Source organism: Rhopilema esculentum, chromosome 3, assembly GCF_057945365.1.
Source record: "Rhopilema esculentum isolate cy_ngs chromosome 3, ASM5794536v1, whole genome shotgun sequence".
NCBI classification, from domain to species: domain Eukaryota; kingdom Metazoa; phylum Cnidaria; class Scyphozoa; order Rhizostomeae; family Rhizostomatidae; genus Rhopilema; species Rhopilema esculentum.
In genome coordinates, this window is record NC_142817.1 from 8,268,306 (window position 1) to 8,285,959 (window position 17,654).

Consider the following 17,654-nt stretch of genomic DNA (forward strand, 5'->3'; position numbering starts at 1 on the left):
ATTCTTTACAAACGATGTCTCCAAGTGATTATTTGGTAACGAAGGTTGATGGACAAAATAAGCAAATTGGAGCGACCTGTTATAATGAGTCTAATTCTCTTTGTAACATTTTTCATTACATAAAAGTGTTATAAAACTAATGGTACATTAAAAGATGAGATACAATTGACATCAATCTACATACAAAATATAAACATACCGAGTACAAACTAAAACACAAAGTACGACTAAGTAAGCAATGATGTTCTTAAATCCATCCCTATCTTGTGCCTAATCTCAATCCCTTAAATTAGAGTTACGTCCCAAAAAAAGATATGGTAAATTATCTTGCTAGAAACTTCCCAAAATCTTCCTAAAAACTTGGTCGTATTGCCAATGAGGACATTTCACTGGTTTAGACCAACTTGACAAGTAATACCCTGCACCATTCACCATGCACAATGACTCGTACTCTCGATCAAGGATCAAAGGTTACTTAATCTTTTGTTCCACAATATGGCTAGCTGACGCAATAAATCGATGTCATTGTAACGGAATTTAATTCCCCTTCTTCCTTAAATTCGATTTTTGAGATAAAGCCTCCCCACTCAAAACTTTACTCTCCTTTACCACTACGTCAAACGTCAAAGGTCACTTTCCAATACGTCAAAGGTCACTTATCCTTTAATTACCGTTTAATCAACACAAAAGTAAATAAAATCCACAGGCTGACGAATTTATGAATTCATAAATATAAGTCGTTGTAAGCACCAAGTGGTTAGGTTCTATGTATGGGTAAGGTTGGCCTGCAACTTGACCTTCTTTCGTCATAAGTCAAAGGTCAATTATGCTTCAATCATCTTAAAAAATTCTCGAAAAAATTTATCTAAAAAACCAAAGAATCTTTCATCATCAAGATCTATGTTCAATTTAAGGGAAAGCTTAACCAGAAGCATGATCTTCCTTGAGCATACGTTCAAAGGCCACTTTGTCACTGTTAAAATTCAGAACAGTGTCAGATGCTGTCTTTACTATCAGATAGCCTTTTTATAAGACTCACCTTAAAATGTTTAAATGGAATGAACTTCAAATTGACAGATCATGTTACTTCGCTAATTTCTAAATTTACTGCTGATAAATTTTCAGAGAACACGATAGAAGGGAAAGGAGGAAACTTTTGAAAAAGCTAGGCTACGAAAAATGTATTTGTAAATTTAACAAAACAAGTGTCAAAACATATTTGGCAAATTTTTCAGAAATTCTTTTTACAATCAAATCATACAATGTTACAGATAATATGTATACAAACTTAATAATTACTGATACAGCAGAAACAAAAATGTGCGTCAAATGAGTTGTGTCAAATAAATGATAGCAGAAATGCGTGTGACAAATAAAAATGGCAGAACCGACCACATTGCATCTTATGAAACTAACCTTTAGTTTTGCAAATGGCAATTAGGTATAGTATGCCAAAACGGCAGCTAAAGATACGCTTCAGCGAACATTGCAAATAACATAAGTATGTTTTTTGCAAATATAGAGGGGCAATACAACTATAAATTTAGCTCCCATGTCATTTAATAATAATTTGATTACCAGAACCTGTAACTCCGGAAATAATTCAACCTTTACTATACCATGCCTACATTTTACTGCCCGTTCTTAACTGCCATTTTTACTTTGCACTAACCTCCCTTTTGCATGCATAGTAAGGTTACTTCATCATGATTTTCTGCCCCATGAGAGATTCAATGCTCTCCCTGCCCGTAAAATGCTTTCGTAGGCTTCATCTCGACCCATCATTGCACCGAACATGAAAGGCTGTGAATTAACGAGGAATGAAAATTTCATGAATAAAAGGACCCAGATAAGGGAGTTTTTAGAAATTCCATGATATAAAAAGTCCGGGTGAAATTAACTCGGTCTCCAATGGTTGTGAGTGTCATCAAAAAGCTGAAAATAGCTGTGTGGGCTTGCAAAGGAATAAGCTATTCATTTAAAATGTCTCAAATAGAGTAGATACGTGTGACGTCATTATTAAAACATTTTTGCCACATAACCTTAAATAACACTTTGAAAATACCTATAAAAGTGCAAAACCATCTACAAATGATTAATAGAGAACTGGTCAAAGACATGGGGCACATTTGCAACACATTTAGCTGATATTGCACTTAAAGGGAGTCTGTCCCTTCGTGATGTTCTGGGAAATTACGCCATGGTGGTTCTTCTTTCTGATTGTTTATTTGTGCATTGAATCAACGATGCATGAATATCGTGGCCATAGAAAGAGATCCTGAGAACAATGAGGGACATACTGCCTTTAAGCGGTATTTGATAACGCTCCTCAGATAAGGCTGTCCATTTTCAAAATTGTTAAAAATAAATTTTGCAGGAAAGGTAAAAATACAGTCGATACTTAAACAGACCTTTTCATTGGTTTTTGTTGTTACTTCTATAGACATTCCACCACCGGGAAGAAATGAGAAAGGCTTCGACTGAAATAATGCAAAATTAAGTTGCATTAATTGAAATGCAATGACGATGAAGATTTACGGAATAACAATCTCAGGGCACAAGGAGATGTTTATAGATTACTAGTGGCATAGTAACCAAACCCAAAATTAATGAGGGAGCCATTTATAATTTGACCTAGGGTGATTAGATGATAACCGCATTAAAAAATCTTTGGATCACAGTTATTCTATGACAGAAATCTGCGAAGAAAACCTGCCACAAAAGCTTGTTATTCAACATATCTACCACGATTCATGAATCAATGTGTATTTGATTTCTAACTTGCTTCTCCAGATTTTGGAGAAGCAATAAAATGCTTCTCCAAAACCTGAAGAAAAAACTAGATGGAGAAAGGAACAAACGATGGCCATCTCCTTTTTGTAATTCAAGGAAAAACTGTTCGTTTATCTATCCCAAAGAAAAAATTGAGGGAATTGGCACTAAAGCAGATGCAGTGTTAAAAGAGTGGCAGCCCGGAAACTCAAGAAAGTGATCTGAAACGACATTTCTAAGAAATAACTAATATCAAGAGTCTGCCAATTAAGAATATACATTCCCTTATTCAAAGAGAATACTGAAGAGATTTTTGCCTAACTGATAAATGGTCCCTGAGATGGCTACAAAAAATCATGTTTAACAACCAATTGGTATATCAAAAAGTTCTTTAAAGTAGAAATGACCAGCTATAAAGTTGCAAAAAAATCAGCAATGGGAAGTTTTGTGTTCCATTTACTTGGCGCTCATTGTTCAGGATAAAATCACATCAGAGTACCTATTTAATTTCTCAGCTGCAAAGTTGCTGGTAGCTTCAAGACTCCACAAATCCAAAGTTGGATCACGAGGGGGGAATCTGCAACTAGGGGCCCTATATCCGAGGGAATTTCAAAGAGGTTCAAAACTAATCTATAATTTGTGATTGAGCTTTATGGTCATAAAAATGAAACGTTCTTCGAAAATTTAAAATTGCTTTAGGTTTACAATCGATACAAAATATATCACAGTCAAACCTTTTGTATCTCTAATATGTCATGCAATCGTATTGCAAAATTCTTCTTTGAGTGATACTGGTTCCTCTCAAAGCATAAATAGCTGGCGATAAAAAAGAAAGATTTTGCATAAGAAAATAAAAAGTTAGGCCAGAAATTTTACTTAAAGCCTTCACATACAAAAATAGATTCCTACGTACATTTGCCTCTTCGCAAATTTACCAAAGGCAGTCAAAGTATCTGGTTTTAATTTTTTTCTTTTAAATCTTATACACAGTTTAGAATTGCCAATTAACAAACTGTCATTTGCTGATTAAGAGCAAAGTCATTAATATCGAGGAGTTTACATGCCAGCTTTAACTTTGGAATGCTTATTAAAAAACTACTTTGAATTTTTAAAAACATGAACGATGAAGTTTCTATAAGCAGTTGAAAATCGTTCAAAAGCAATGAGAAAGGAAGAAATTAGCGTGCATACTTCTTGGTGAGGTACAATCTTCCATGTTTCATATTTGAAAGAGGACTTTCCTTGTTCAAAAGAGTACAGCGACGCCCATCTTCCCAGCCTACAAATGACAAAAGAAATTTTTTGAGAATGTCTCCGACCAAAATGGTTTTCCCGAAATCACTGATTGAAAGAATTTGTTAGATCTATATCAAATTCTGAGGCCTTTAAAACTTTCTTGAAACACTCAGAGATCATAACCCGCGCAATACTTGTTCCTAGCTTCAATCATCATACGATTTCTATATGAGCCAAAGTGATCTGAATCCAGCAAAACAACATAAAGGGAACACAAAAAACAATATACACAGCTTTCCTTTATCATCAATCGTCTTCTACTCAACCTTCATTACGTGTCGCTTACAAATCAATAGCTTTTTCTTATACTTCTTTTCTTAATCTCTACTGTTATTACATTCTCTTGCGTTGCTTCCCTTTCTCTAAAAATACGTGACACAATAATTAGATTCCAGTTCTCTCACATTTCCATAGATACTGCTGCCTTTCTCTCATGGCGCATCTCTATACCGCTTGACATACCAATCTTAAAAATTGCTCTCAATGTGGTTACGTAAGGCACAGCATTCCAACAATATTCAAACAAAGTGACGAAGATAATTTGTGCGCCCATTCCTTGCCAATATTGAATAATGCAACATAAGTAGTTAATTCCAAAGAGGCAACATGGGACTACCTGCAAGTTGCACTTCTGTCTGCGGCAGATGAAAACGCTCACAAAACACGATGGAGCCCCATGTCATAGCGCCGCTCCTGTCAGCATCGATTGACGAATTCCTGCTATGACTTTGAAGTCTGGAAGGCGATCTGGATTTCTAGAAAATCAACTCGATAACATGAACATACTTTAAAGAGGTGAAAAACAATCTGATTCGAGATTACAACAATTAATCGACGTTTTTATAGTTTAAAGCAAACCAAACAAAATAACACTAAACATAGATTCTTCAAATTAAAACAAATTATCAGCAAAAAGCTCAAATAGGTAGAAACCTCAAATAATGACCAGATAACAATCTACTTATCGCATAAAAAAGCATTAAAACAAACAACCGCAAACCTAAACTCTACGCATGCCTTCAATTTTTATCAGAGAAAATGCAAAATAACATATTTGATTCAGCATAAAGTAAGATTGTACTACATTGCCAATGATATTTCATGTAATAACGAGTGATTTAAAAATGCCGAAATCCACTATTTAAAAATGTGTTTTTGTAATCTATCAATAGTTTTCTATACAGTAAACGGAGTAGCTTTCCCCATGAATCAACGAACTCAGATACTTAAGTCGTGAATAGTACATATAAGCATATAGCTACATGTATGAGAAGCTATTGCTTGAAATACCCGAGTAGTATTCGCCTTTCAACTAGTGATGTGGGAGCAGGCTCCAAATTGTTTTTTAACAGTCAAGAATAACTTAGAATAGGGTTTTGTAGAAATGTAGTGTTTGTGTTACAGTGGCTTTAAAACTTCTTATAACTTATTGACCTAAAGATCACAATTAATACATTTTTACTAAGCCTAACTATGGATTAAAGAATTCTGATTAAGAAACAGACGTTTATGAGAGAGCAGAGAAAGGAATGTCTTTTCCAAACAGCTTAACTGAAGCAACAAAATTATAATCGTTAAACCATTTTCATTCATTAGAAAACGCTGATGATATCGCTAAAGATTTGCAAAGTAAAAGTAAGGAGCTTTATCACCCGGGTTCAAGTGATTTAACACTGAAAGCATTTAGTCTTCAGCATTACCTGATAGCGACAATAATACTTAAATCCCAGTCGTAATATATAATTCTCTTAATCATTTATTAAGCGTAGAGGTTGCAATTAGCTAAACATATTAACAACCTAATTTGAAGTGGTATTAAGAGAAATCTCTCAGTGGTGAGAATGCCATCATTGCAGTTTACTTGAACGAAATTTTAACCACAATAGGCACCGAATCATGCCGAAATATTGGATTAGCAAAAATACATGTCCTAATTTCAATTAAACCTTGATTGTTTTCGAGATAATTAAGAAATGATCGTCGAGATTGGTAAAAAAAGTGACAAAAAAATCAGTGAATAAGTGGCAAGCTCGTACTCGAAATCAGACAAAACAAAGACATTAAAAGAACACGGAATTATTAACCAGCAGAAATTAAATTGTTCTTTGATTGAGAAGTAGGATTGCAGAAATTATGGTTTGCAATGCAATCAAAATTTAATTAGAATAAGTCTAATTATTGCTAAATTTGATGGCATAATAAGGAACTCGAATTTGATTTTTTAAAAGAGCTATAATTTAATTTGGATTACAGACAACCTGCAATAAATGGTCAAAGCAAGAAAAATTCAATACTTTGCTTATAAGCGATAAAATATTTTGTTTATAATCCGTCATCTCTAGCTTTTAGAATTATTTTTACGTGAAACCTGCGGTAACTACACTGCAATGTTGACGGCAAATGAGTTCTTAACGGGAAAACAAAGACAAAAACTAATGCATGAATTTACGAGCATAAAACACTTCGCATAAATGTTTACTAAAACTATGTATGCATTCATCACCACCCTCAAAGTGTTTAAGATATCACCTTGTGTATAGGGTGGGAAGCAATGTTATTCATTGAAACTGCACGCAACCTATGGTTAGTTTTAACGATGATGAGCTTCTAATTTACAATTTAATTTCCACGGGAAACTAAAAACACGCGTAATTCAAAAGGCAAAATGCGTACTACTTACGCTCTCGTTGAAGTCCATGGTTGGAGAATCCAAATGCGTTGGGTCTATATTAAGATCGATTTCATTCGATTTTGCCCGCTGCACAGGAGCTTGCTCCCTGGTTGGGAGTTCGTTCCATAAGCGATCGACATTATCGTACCTTTTTTGAACCTAAAATACAAAATTATTGCTATTAATTAAGCAAATAGAGTCACTAGACGCCCACCAACTATTCTGGTTTTTGACAAATGTGTATAAATAATGTGACACTGTATCCTGGAGCTGAAATGACACAAGAAATTATTTGGCAAGGGTGCTCAGAGGTACGCAAAGGTACTCAAAAATAATTTTTTGGTAAGATTTTTGGGCAAGTCATTACAAGAGCTCTCACACTACAGGAAAAAATGAAATTAACTACTCAGGTTAATAGAATGTTAGAGTCGATACCATTCAGGTTTCACAGACCCCTTGCATCAGTATTAGAAAGTGCTCTTCTGATAATTGAAACCACTAGACATCGATGCATCATTCGCTAAAGACACTTCGAAAAGGTGCTGCGATTATGGTAGGCAGCCCTCGAATGTATCGAAAAAAACTGATTCTTGCATTTCGTTCAACTTGCTTTCAGATAAATAAGTGAAAAATGAAAAATACATAGGGAACGCCAAATTTAACAGCAACAATAAAAGAGAAGGAAGAAACCAACCTTAGGGAATCTTTTGTAAATTGGAGAAACTATGAATAATTTTATACCAATTCCAAAACCTAGAAAAAACAACAACGAAAAATATTCGACGATGCGGCAGGAAAGGTTTGAACACAAGAAAGCTTTTGACAATATCAATGAGAGCCAAAAATCGATATCCAAAAGATGAAATTAATAATCGATTAATCTGGTTATTCAATATTTCCACTTTTCGCTTCTACAAAAACTTCAGTTTCAGATTACAAATATCAAATGTGGCCGCGCAAAAATTGCAGTCACTTAGCATTAAATTTTGTGCCTTGACACAATAAACGAAAGGAAACGAAACGAGGCAAAACGAAACGAAATTTCGTGTTCGGAGCAGTCCCCTATAGATAATCGCGTAAGTTAAGCTTTCACTCTTCGTTTCACAACAATAAATGTTTCCTCAAAATAAACCAAATTTCGAAAAAAAAGCAACAGTAGATCAGAAACACAAATAACATTAAATACACAAAAATGTTCTTCTTTGAAAATATGATAAATGAGGGGACTTTTCTGGCTGCACAAGTCCTAATGATGGTATGAAGCATCAGATGTCAGGTAAAGGACAGTTGGTACTATCAATCTGAACGTGAGAATGCTTTTGTGAAGCAACTCAGGGTCGATATTATTCCCTTTCATCACCTTTGCTCTAAAGTATACATTTAAAAAACTATACATACCAAAAGGTAGATAAAAATATCTTGATGGAAGAATGAGTGTTGCAAGAAAAGCAACCCAGAGCCCAAGGTAGAGCTTTCCTGATGCTTCGTCGTGCCTCCATGTGAAAAGACTGCAGAAAAATTGCAACATAATTCACTAAAAAGTTTTAAGACGATTCAGTATACTCGTGGAAGGTGCCAAGCCGTGTTTTATGCTAGATGTTAACAACTCAAAATGACATGGTAGGCTTACAAACCTCTCAAATTTTTCCAATGTATCTGCAAGATTGCCTAGAGTATTCTAAAAAATTGAAACAAAAGCGTGATACAAAAAGAAAGTTTTAAATGTTAAAATGAAGATCAACAACTTAAAAGGATATATTTATCAAAAAGAGTGAAAATAAAGAGATATCGAATCTTCGTAGTTCGACTGTCGTTTTTTTGTCGTTTCGGTTTCCTTGACAGTTTTGAAAACTGAAAAATGTTTGAAGGCCCGTGTTTACCTTACTAACTTAAACAATTTCAAATAACTAAGCTACTTCAAGCTCGTGAGTGCTTGGCAGGAAAAGGGACCCAAAAAGCAGATTATATCAAGGGCGGGGTTTTTTATGAGTTTGACTATCTGTAACGTAGATAAAATGAAGCATTCAAGAAATTACCTGTACTTTTCTTGCAATCTGCAATACCAGTTGATACCGTTCCGACCAACTTGTTACTTCTGCTTTATCCTGATTTAAAAAAACAGAAATTCATCATTCCATAGAAAAAACAACAGATAACTACCGTATATGTAATTAGTACAATGATGCTGATATCATATTTCAAGTTCCAATCTTTTTCTTAAAATGAGGCCTTATTGCCCTCCAATTGAGGTAGCAATCTTGATCAGCCTTGAAATCTATGAGCTCTGGAAATACAAACAGAATAATTCCTCTGTGACAAATGCAGGATGTTCAATATTTATAAAACTTTTCGTGGCTATTTTTAGCAGTTTCTAACATATAACGTCATTATGTTATCACAAGAGTGTATGACAAGACTATACCATGCAACATAACGAAAGCAGTACGTGTTATCATTTCGAGGATGCTGCGTCCACGAAATATTTTATGAACGCAGGCAGATCGGAAGGGGAAAAGTAGAGTCTTGATTGCAATCAAATCTTTTCATGGTTTTTCTCTTGCGCTAAACCTTTTTAAGTTTGATTCTAAAATGTCTTCCACTAAGAGCACAGGTTATGCAACACGCAATAGAATTAAAAGACCATAAACTTCATGTCAAAAGGATAGGTATTTAATCAAGTAAAACTGGTTAAAATTCAAAGATAAAACAAAATAAATTCTAAAAAAGTTTACTGTCTTGACTGGAACTGGACTGCGGTTAAAAACGAAAAAGTAACAACGATTAGCTTACATTGCAACATTCCTGTAACATAAAATACATGTTTAGCCTTACAAAGCAAAAGTCGAGTTTGCTGCAGATCTCTTAATACAAAGCCTGCAAATAAAGCGAATTCCATAATGCCGTGATAAACAGATCCAAACTGGATGACTCCCAAATGTCTCCTCTAGGTTTGAGATTTAATCCCGAAGATCCCACTGACGCTTTTTTCGAGAGCATTTTTGACTAAGATGTTCTTGGTTTTTCTTTGACGCCTACGCTGAGATTGAAACATATGAAAATAAAAAAAGTAGATTTCAGAGTTTCGAATTCAAAATACAGGAAACATAAAACCAGTATTACCTCTTCTGAATCACTGCTCTTGTCGTGGTAACCAAATTTTTGTGCGATCCCCCTAAAACACAGTACTCGGCATCAAGAACAGAGAAAGTGCTAAATCTGGAACCTTAAGGTAAATCCTACTTAATCATAGCTAATTTCGTGAAGGAAAAATTTGGTAATTGTATAGAAATATAGCTTTTAAGGACGGGGGAAAGACAGAAAACCTCTGCTTTCACTTGGACACTCCATGAACGGAAATTTGACTGGTACAAACAGACGTATTAAACTTTTTTCTTTCTTGCTGCCTAATTCAATGCATATCAAGGTAGAAACATTTTACTTCAGCTTTTGGGAAACATGTTCCACATCGTATATCTTCACAAATCTTTCTTAAAAAACATTTCTCTGCACAGTAGACCAGTATTCAAAAGTCCTCCCATTGACATGATTCGTGAAAGGGCAATAATTGTGAGTGGAAACAGAAAATATACGTTCTCAGAAACATCCAGATAAATGTGGAAGGGGCATTTGAGTATCTACATAAAAAGTTCTGATCTCGTGTATAAATAAGGTGCTTGTCATTTTGCATGGTCTACTGGATGGTTGCAGACGTTAATAGAGGTCAATAGATCTTAAAAAGAAAACCAATCAATTTGCAATTTTTCATTATTGGCATTTTCTACCCAACTCTGGAGAAAATTGTTCTCCAGAGCCTGAACATAATTTTCTACATTTTCAGCTGTGAGCTATGTAGCCTTTTTTATTTGATTTTCGGTTTGAAACAGGGCCGTAGCTACTAGTGATCTTGGGGGGGGGGCTTTTCCCCATAATTATAAAAATCAGAACTAGTTCAAGCATCAAATCAGAACAAATAGCCCTTTTTGTTCCTATTGCTTTCAAAAACAGGTGCCCCCAGAATTCTACCCTTCCTTCGACAGTGCTAAAATAGTCCATCCCATGCTAACAATTTGCAATAAACTGAGAACCAGCTAAAGTTAAAATGGCACAAAAAATGAGCAGCACTTACTTTGCATACATATAATTAAATGACAGTTTGACGATTGCAATCAGAAGAACCAGCGGTATGAAACATCCAAGCCAAATGGAGTAAAGATAGATCTATAAACAGAGAGAGATGCCAACAATCAGCCGATGACCCATTGACCTTAGGCCTTGACATCCTTGATATTACAAAAACATTAATGCTGTCAGTTAACATAGGCTATTCATTGTCTTTTGAAATTTAAAGCAGAAGGGATGCAACTAACGGCTATAAAAATAACTTTTTAAGGTTGTAGAATATATCTAAAAAATACACATTTCAAATTCTAAGAATAGCCATACAAAAACCTTATTATATTATCGTGTTAAATTTAATGGGTGTTTTCATATCCAAATAGGCCTAATTAGAAAAAAGAAAGCATCTATTGAGCTTTATCCATCGTATACTAATTTTTGTACATTTTATTTAAAAAAGTACGTTTCAATCTAAAGAAAATACTTACAACAAACACAGACAATGAGAACCATGGGTTTTTCCAGTTCAACATATGTCTAAACGCTGCAATAAATCGCCGTATCGGTGAGATACCATCAGCTAGAAAGAAAAAGTAAGGCAGTGTGGTTAAGTTGAAATAGAAAAACTTTCTTACTGCGTAAAGCATGTTCCACGGTAATAGATCATATAAATATGGAAATTTCACCGAGTCTAGATTGGCCCAAAGCACATCACGATTTCATATAGAGAAGATTAGTCCTACGCATATAAAAACTTCTGGCAACATACAAAAATCTTATAAAAATTCACAGAAAGGATCGATTTTATTTTAAAATTCTTAACAGCAGTTGATTTAAAGGAAACTGAACTGTACTTACTGAACCTGGAAACGTTTTCTCTCAGTCTGAAAAATATTTAATTTAGTATATGAGCAAAACTTCTTAGAAGAAGGAAAAAGTTTAAAGGGAAGATAACAAAATTTCGATGACACTTATTCTATATTCAAACTTGCCTGATAAATAGAACCCGCCTCCAAAGGAAACAGTGAAATCGGGGTCTGTTTATCAGGCTTTATTCAAACATACATTCAACCTTGAACCATACAGAATTTTACAAGCATATAGCTCATAACGTACAAGCCCAAGGTATAATTTTTTTCAAGATGCAAAATGGCTCTCAATTCAAAGGACAAACAAATCCACAGTAGGGATTGATAACAGGATAAAAAGTAGTTGCTAAGGTTCATATACCAAAACCATCTTCTAAGATACTAAATTAGCCTGCAAATTCATAATTTTATTAACCATCCTTTTCGTAATTCTTTGCCCTAGATTCTTTTTAAAAATTAACATCAATTGCACACGATTTCCTGCGTTATCAGGAATTATCTTGGCATTCGAGAGCAAGAAGTAAAGGGATGATCAAGTAAATATGTGGGAAGACTACCCTGGTTGAAAAAAGTAGCTTTGCCTATAGGATTATACAACCGGTGGTGCAAAACAAAGGCAAACAGATTGAGAAATAGGCCAATCAGAATGGAAGCATGGAAAGCAATTAGCCTTGAGATCAAAACAGCCTGAAAACATAAAATAAAAGTTGTCACAAAATATATTGTGCTTTGACTGATAGAATATTTTCTCATTGCATTGCCAGCCAGTCCAGTTTGCATAGTCAAAACATATTTGTCTGTTTCTCCAGAAGAGCCTTAATCTAAACCTATTCAATGGCCTTTCCAAGATATCGGGGGATCACGGTCTAACAGGCAGAACAATATCAAATAAAGAGAAACGCACGTTTTTATTGCCAATGGATCTTCTTCTTCTTCTGCTTCATTATCAGCTGCTTCATCATTGAAGAAATCAGATATTCTATCATGGAACTATAACAAAATATAGCAGAGTCTAAAGGAATGAAACTGGTACCGTTTGCATATAAAAGCAAAATGAGACTGTGTGGACTCAAGATGTTTGTTTATAGATCTCTCTAGCTAAAACTTTTTCAAAAGCTTTTTATCCAAGGTTGTTGATTGAATCAGATTTCTTAGTCTTAAGAAACTGTCTAAATTGAAACCCTAACAAAAAAAGAAGTAACATTATAATTTTGATCAACAGCAGATAAAATTTATAGTGCCTCCAAAAAATGAAAATTTGACTAAGGGATATTATTTAAAACTAAAATTCCTTTGATAAAAATTATACTTTTTATTAAATTATTCAAACCAAAAAGAAGCATGTTTGAAAATTTTCCTACAAGTTCCCATCAACAAGTTCAAGATGATTGTTTCACAAAGAATTTTTACTTACACAATTCCAGGCCTTTATTTTGAATGCAACAAATTTTGAAACTTCTTCAGTTGCTGGTTTTTCAAGATTTGCTACAAAAAATAATTCTGGTTATAAAATAAGCAAACAGCAAGGTGGAATTAGTAAAGCTGCCAAAATATTTTAAGCATGTTTTCATTCCGCATCAAAAAAAGTGAGACAGGGATATTTTCCAAGATTATAAAAATTCAAAAGGAGCAAAATCAAACACTATATAGTAAAGTTGCACCAAAAGTAGCTCTCAAATTGAGGTAAATAGAATATATAACAAAAAGGGACACACTGGAGGAAAAAAAGGAGAAATACAAGAAGAAATAAGAAAGAAAAGGATCAAAGGAATATTTCTACAGTTCTAAGAATATTTCACTGGCTAAAAGAGAATAAATTATCTGTTCTAATAAACTGTGTTCTAATACCTTTTGAGGCATTGGCTTTATCTAAATCAGGTGTATCTGTAGATGGTAATGCTCCTGCAAATGCAATGCTGTTTACTGATGCTACTCCAGATGCAAGCAAAACACTTTCAGGAAAAATTGTGTTGTCAGCAACAGAAGTCAAATCTTCCCATCCATCTGTAGCATGAGCATGTTCACCAGAATTCCTCTTTTCTTTTGAGCTAAAAAAGAAAATATTCTTGTTAACAGTTAACAATGGAAAATAATACAACAGTATAAATTATACTGTTCAAAAGTAAAAAATTGGAGAATCAGATTGAATCTCAAAGAATTAGATGATTATGTTGTTCAAGAACTAATACCATCAAGTACCTAGGGACCAATAAGATTGCATTTTCCATATAAAAATGAAAGTGGATTTTAGTAATCTGTAAAAATTCACAATAAAATTACCGAAATAGCAATTTTTTCACAGCAGAAATGCCAAAGAAAGAAAAAGAAAGATAGGCAGAAAGTGAACACTATGCAAATTAATAAGACTTTCATACTTAGGATCTGGGGGTCGCTTTGGTCGCATCTTTTTCAATCTTTCCTCTAACTTTCTATTTTTCTTCTTTTCTTCTTCAAGTTCTTTTGATAGTTGCTCAAGCCTTCCTTTTTCTTTCAACTGCCTTAACTCTTCACCTGGAAAATTAATGGAAACTAATTTGAACAAAACCTCTGATCTGATCGGAAATTTACATGGCTGTCTATTTAAATCCAAATTACTACATTTTGAGAGAAAATATTGTAAAGCTGAATATGGTGACCTCTCCTGTTGTTCTGAATCAGATTGGCAATCCCTTTCAATAAGGTATAGAACTTAAAAATGCCTTTTTTTCATAGCAGCGGCGGATTCAGACCGGGTTCCAAGGGTTCTGGAACCCTGTCAAATTTTCCAAAGACACATAACATCAGTTTTCCCTTTACTTTCGAATTAATCGCAACCAGTCCCAACGTCAAATGGCCTCTTGTACCAAAACCTTTGCTGCTCTCTAAATATGGTATTGTGAAAGAAAGGAACCCTGTCGTAGCCATGGTTATCTTTTGTAACATATTATATTCCTCTAAAGAAAGGAACCCTGTCGTAGCCAAGGCAACTCTTAGTACCATATTATATTTTTTAAGAAAGGAACCCTGTCGTAGCCATGGCAATCAATTGTCTTATATTGTTTTTGCTACAAACAAAAGAACCCTTTTGGAACCCATCTCACGAACTCATTGGAACTTATTTAAACCGCTGACCATACATGCTTCCTGTTGTCATAATGGCGACGTGAAGCTGCGAGTGGAGGCTTTGACTGCACGATGACGAGAGCTTGTTTTAAGCCCTCAAACAGGAAGGGAGCAGCACCTGAAGATCAATAAAATTTGATAATCGTATGGAAGAGTGCTATGATTTTTCAAGAAAGCTTTTCAAACACGCCTCGCCAACTATTTGCTCATTTTTCTCGACTGGCCTAGCCAACCTGGAGAAAACAGATCACCGCTTTTTTCTCATGGATCTAGCGAAAAGTCCATTTCAGATAGTTGTAAAGTGGCGTTCACGAAAGAATGCGTTGCAATTAGCAGCAGAGAATTCTTGGCAGGAACTCAGGAATGTCAAAGATATTTTCTCTTTGACGTGGAAAGTTTATAGAACTCTTGAAGCCCTATACATAATATATTTATCTATAGAGTTGGAAAACTTTATTAAGATAAAATGAAAGACTTTGAGAACGGGATAAGATGATTTCATATTTCGTAATTTGCACTTTTTAATAATTGGGTTTGTTTGCTATATATGATAAGAGGCTTCGTCCATCGTTATCCATTTTTGAAAAAATATGGTGAATATATGTAAATTTGTCTTGTTTATTATTTGGCAATATTTATAGCAGGAATTTCACTCAAATCTTGCAACACTCAGTAAGCTTATGTCTTGCTGTAACCAGCTAGAGGAATTTATCGAGGTCTTCTGTTTGGCAAGAAATCGAAACCATTCTTTTAGAATTCATAATTACAATTCCTGGTTTGGTTTACAGATTTATTTTTTTACTTGTCTTGGAATCATGATGAAATAATATATCTTGTTAAAATCAAATCTTGCAATTGTGAATCTTATCAATAAGCAAAAATGGGCATCACCCAATTTTGGAAAAAGTCAAGGGCGTTGCCAGAAAAATATGGGACCACGCCCATATTGGAACCCACTCAAATTTTTGTCTAGATCCGCCACTGTTTCATAGGAAAAGACAAGAAAAATATTCAAGTAGTATGATTTATGACACGTGACTTGCGTGAAGTTATTTTTAAAATTTTGAAAAAAAAAATCTTATAAAATTTTTGTCAAAATATCTAAATTTCTCGCCCTTTTTATGAATTTTCCTATCTACATCACTAGATTGACATTAACTGTTTGTTGGAAGATCTTCTTTTGTTGGTCTATTTGTCGCCTGCCCATTTTCTTTTGAGCAATTTTATAAACATTTACCCCGATAATGTCGAAAATGGGAAGGTAAAAGTTTCGAACACTACCTGACAACCACCATGTTTCCAGGAGAATTTAATCAAAGCAAAGTGATAAGCCACAATAGAGAGCAAAAGAAGTACGCTATAACAGGATTAAACTGTATTTATGCAAAGATAATGGTCAGGAACTAAGCAAAACGATGAAAGGGTTCCAATGCTGTGTAATAGAACTTTAAAATAAATTAAAAATAAATACAAAAATATTTCACTCTGGCATAAAGGGCTTCATCAGAGTAAATGTAATGAATGAGTAGATAAACCCACCTTCTTACACATTATATATGCAGAGCCTTTGTCAAATAATGTGTCAAAAATTTTCTTTGGTGGTCTCCTAAAAATCTGCGTTGCTTGTTGGACTCCAGTGGTAATTTTTCTATAGGCACGCAATACTCTGATGAACAACTATGCCGGTCATATGCTTGCATTTTTCTGATTGGCTTATTTTGATCCACAATTGGGTATATATTTTCCATTGTTTTCTTTCAGCCCTCGTGCTAATGTTTTATACTCTAAGGAGCGTCAGGTGGAAAAACTTTCAGTAGAATTTTGAGAAATGTTTCCTTTCTTATAAAATCACAAACATTGATTGGCTTGACAAGGCTTCAAGCCAACCTTGGCTTGAAAATATGCTCATATTTTGACCATATTTTGACCGAAAAGGCAACTTTTAGTATGCTTTCTTTAAAGTTTCAGAAAACATCTCCCTGATGCACCCTTTCCACCATCCTTTACACCTACTATTTCATAACTACATAATTGAATCTATAACGTGATCCCTTTTGGCATGAATTTTTGATTTTTGATTTCTGCCATCTGCATTAGCATAATCTGCATAGCTATAAAACCTTTAATTGCATCATTAAAAACATTGCCAAAACCAGAATTATTCATTTGCCAAAATGACCGCCTGAAAACCCAACTATTCCACTGCCTAGCGCTTAAGTGCTAATCTCACCTTACGCATAAATTTATTATGAAAAAGCGACTAGAAATCGATCCATACCATTGAATTGGTCAAAAAAGATATTTTTCTGGCTAACCTCTATGCAAGATACTTGTGACGTAGCTCTAAGCTCTTCCTACAAAGATGGAGTGTTCTTAGAACTGCGACAATGGGTTAGGTTAGGACAGCACAGATAGGAAGAAAAACATGGAATGTCAAACTCACCAAGTTGTTGGTTCTCCACCATCGTTTCTACTAACTGTTCTTGCAATTGATTTAATTGCATTTCGTAAATCGATCTATCTGAATCCCAACCTGGGTCATCTTTCACACGATCTGTGGATTCTGACTTCTTATCGTCACCCTTTCCCTTGGTCGAACTACTATCCGATGGGGTCCAATCCGGCTTAACATCCACACAAGACTCTGCATCATCCTCATTCATGGTTGTAGATTCACTGAAATTATCCTCCTGGAAGAGTTTTTTAAACGAAGGACGTAACATTCTGCGTTAGCAAAATATCCTCACATGTAAGCCAGAGCTCGTGTTTTGAATCGTGGCTCGAAGCGGGTGATAACATCATACTCTAACTTTACCAACATTTCCAAA

At 34.6% G+C, this 17,654-nt stretch overlaps 1 protein-coding gene across 1 annotated transcript; it reads right to left on the reverse strand.

Moving 5' to 3' along the window:
* Positions 1-77: 77 nt before the first annotated feature.
* Positions 78-17,653, reverse strand: LOC135692899 (GRAM domain-containing protein 4). Its single transcript, XM_065211235.2, has 19 exons — positions 17,270-17,653; positions 14,100-14,235; positions 13,573-13,772; positions 13,139-13,209; positions 12,629-12,714; positions 11,714-11,739; positions 11,344-11,435; positions 10,866-10,957; positions 9,860-9,911; positions 8,776-8,844; positions 8,374-8,417; positions 8,138-8,247; positions 7,434-7,492; positions 6,749-6,898; positions 4,685-4,823; positions 3,964-4,051; positions 3,507-3,588; positions 2,412-2,480; positions 78-1,803 (listed from the first exon to the last, which is right to left on the reverse strand). The coding sequence occupies exons 1-19, from the start codon at positions 17,547-17,549 to the stop codon at positions 1,705-1,707; spliced, it is 1,944 nt and encodes a 647-aa protein (XP_065067307.2). The 5' UTR covers positions 17,550-17,653; the 3' UTR covers positions 78-1,704.
* Position 17,654: the final 1 nt, after the last annotated feature.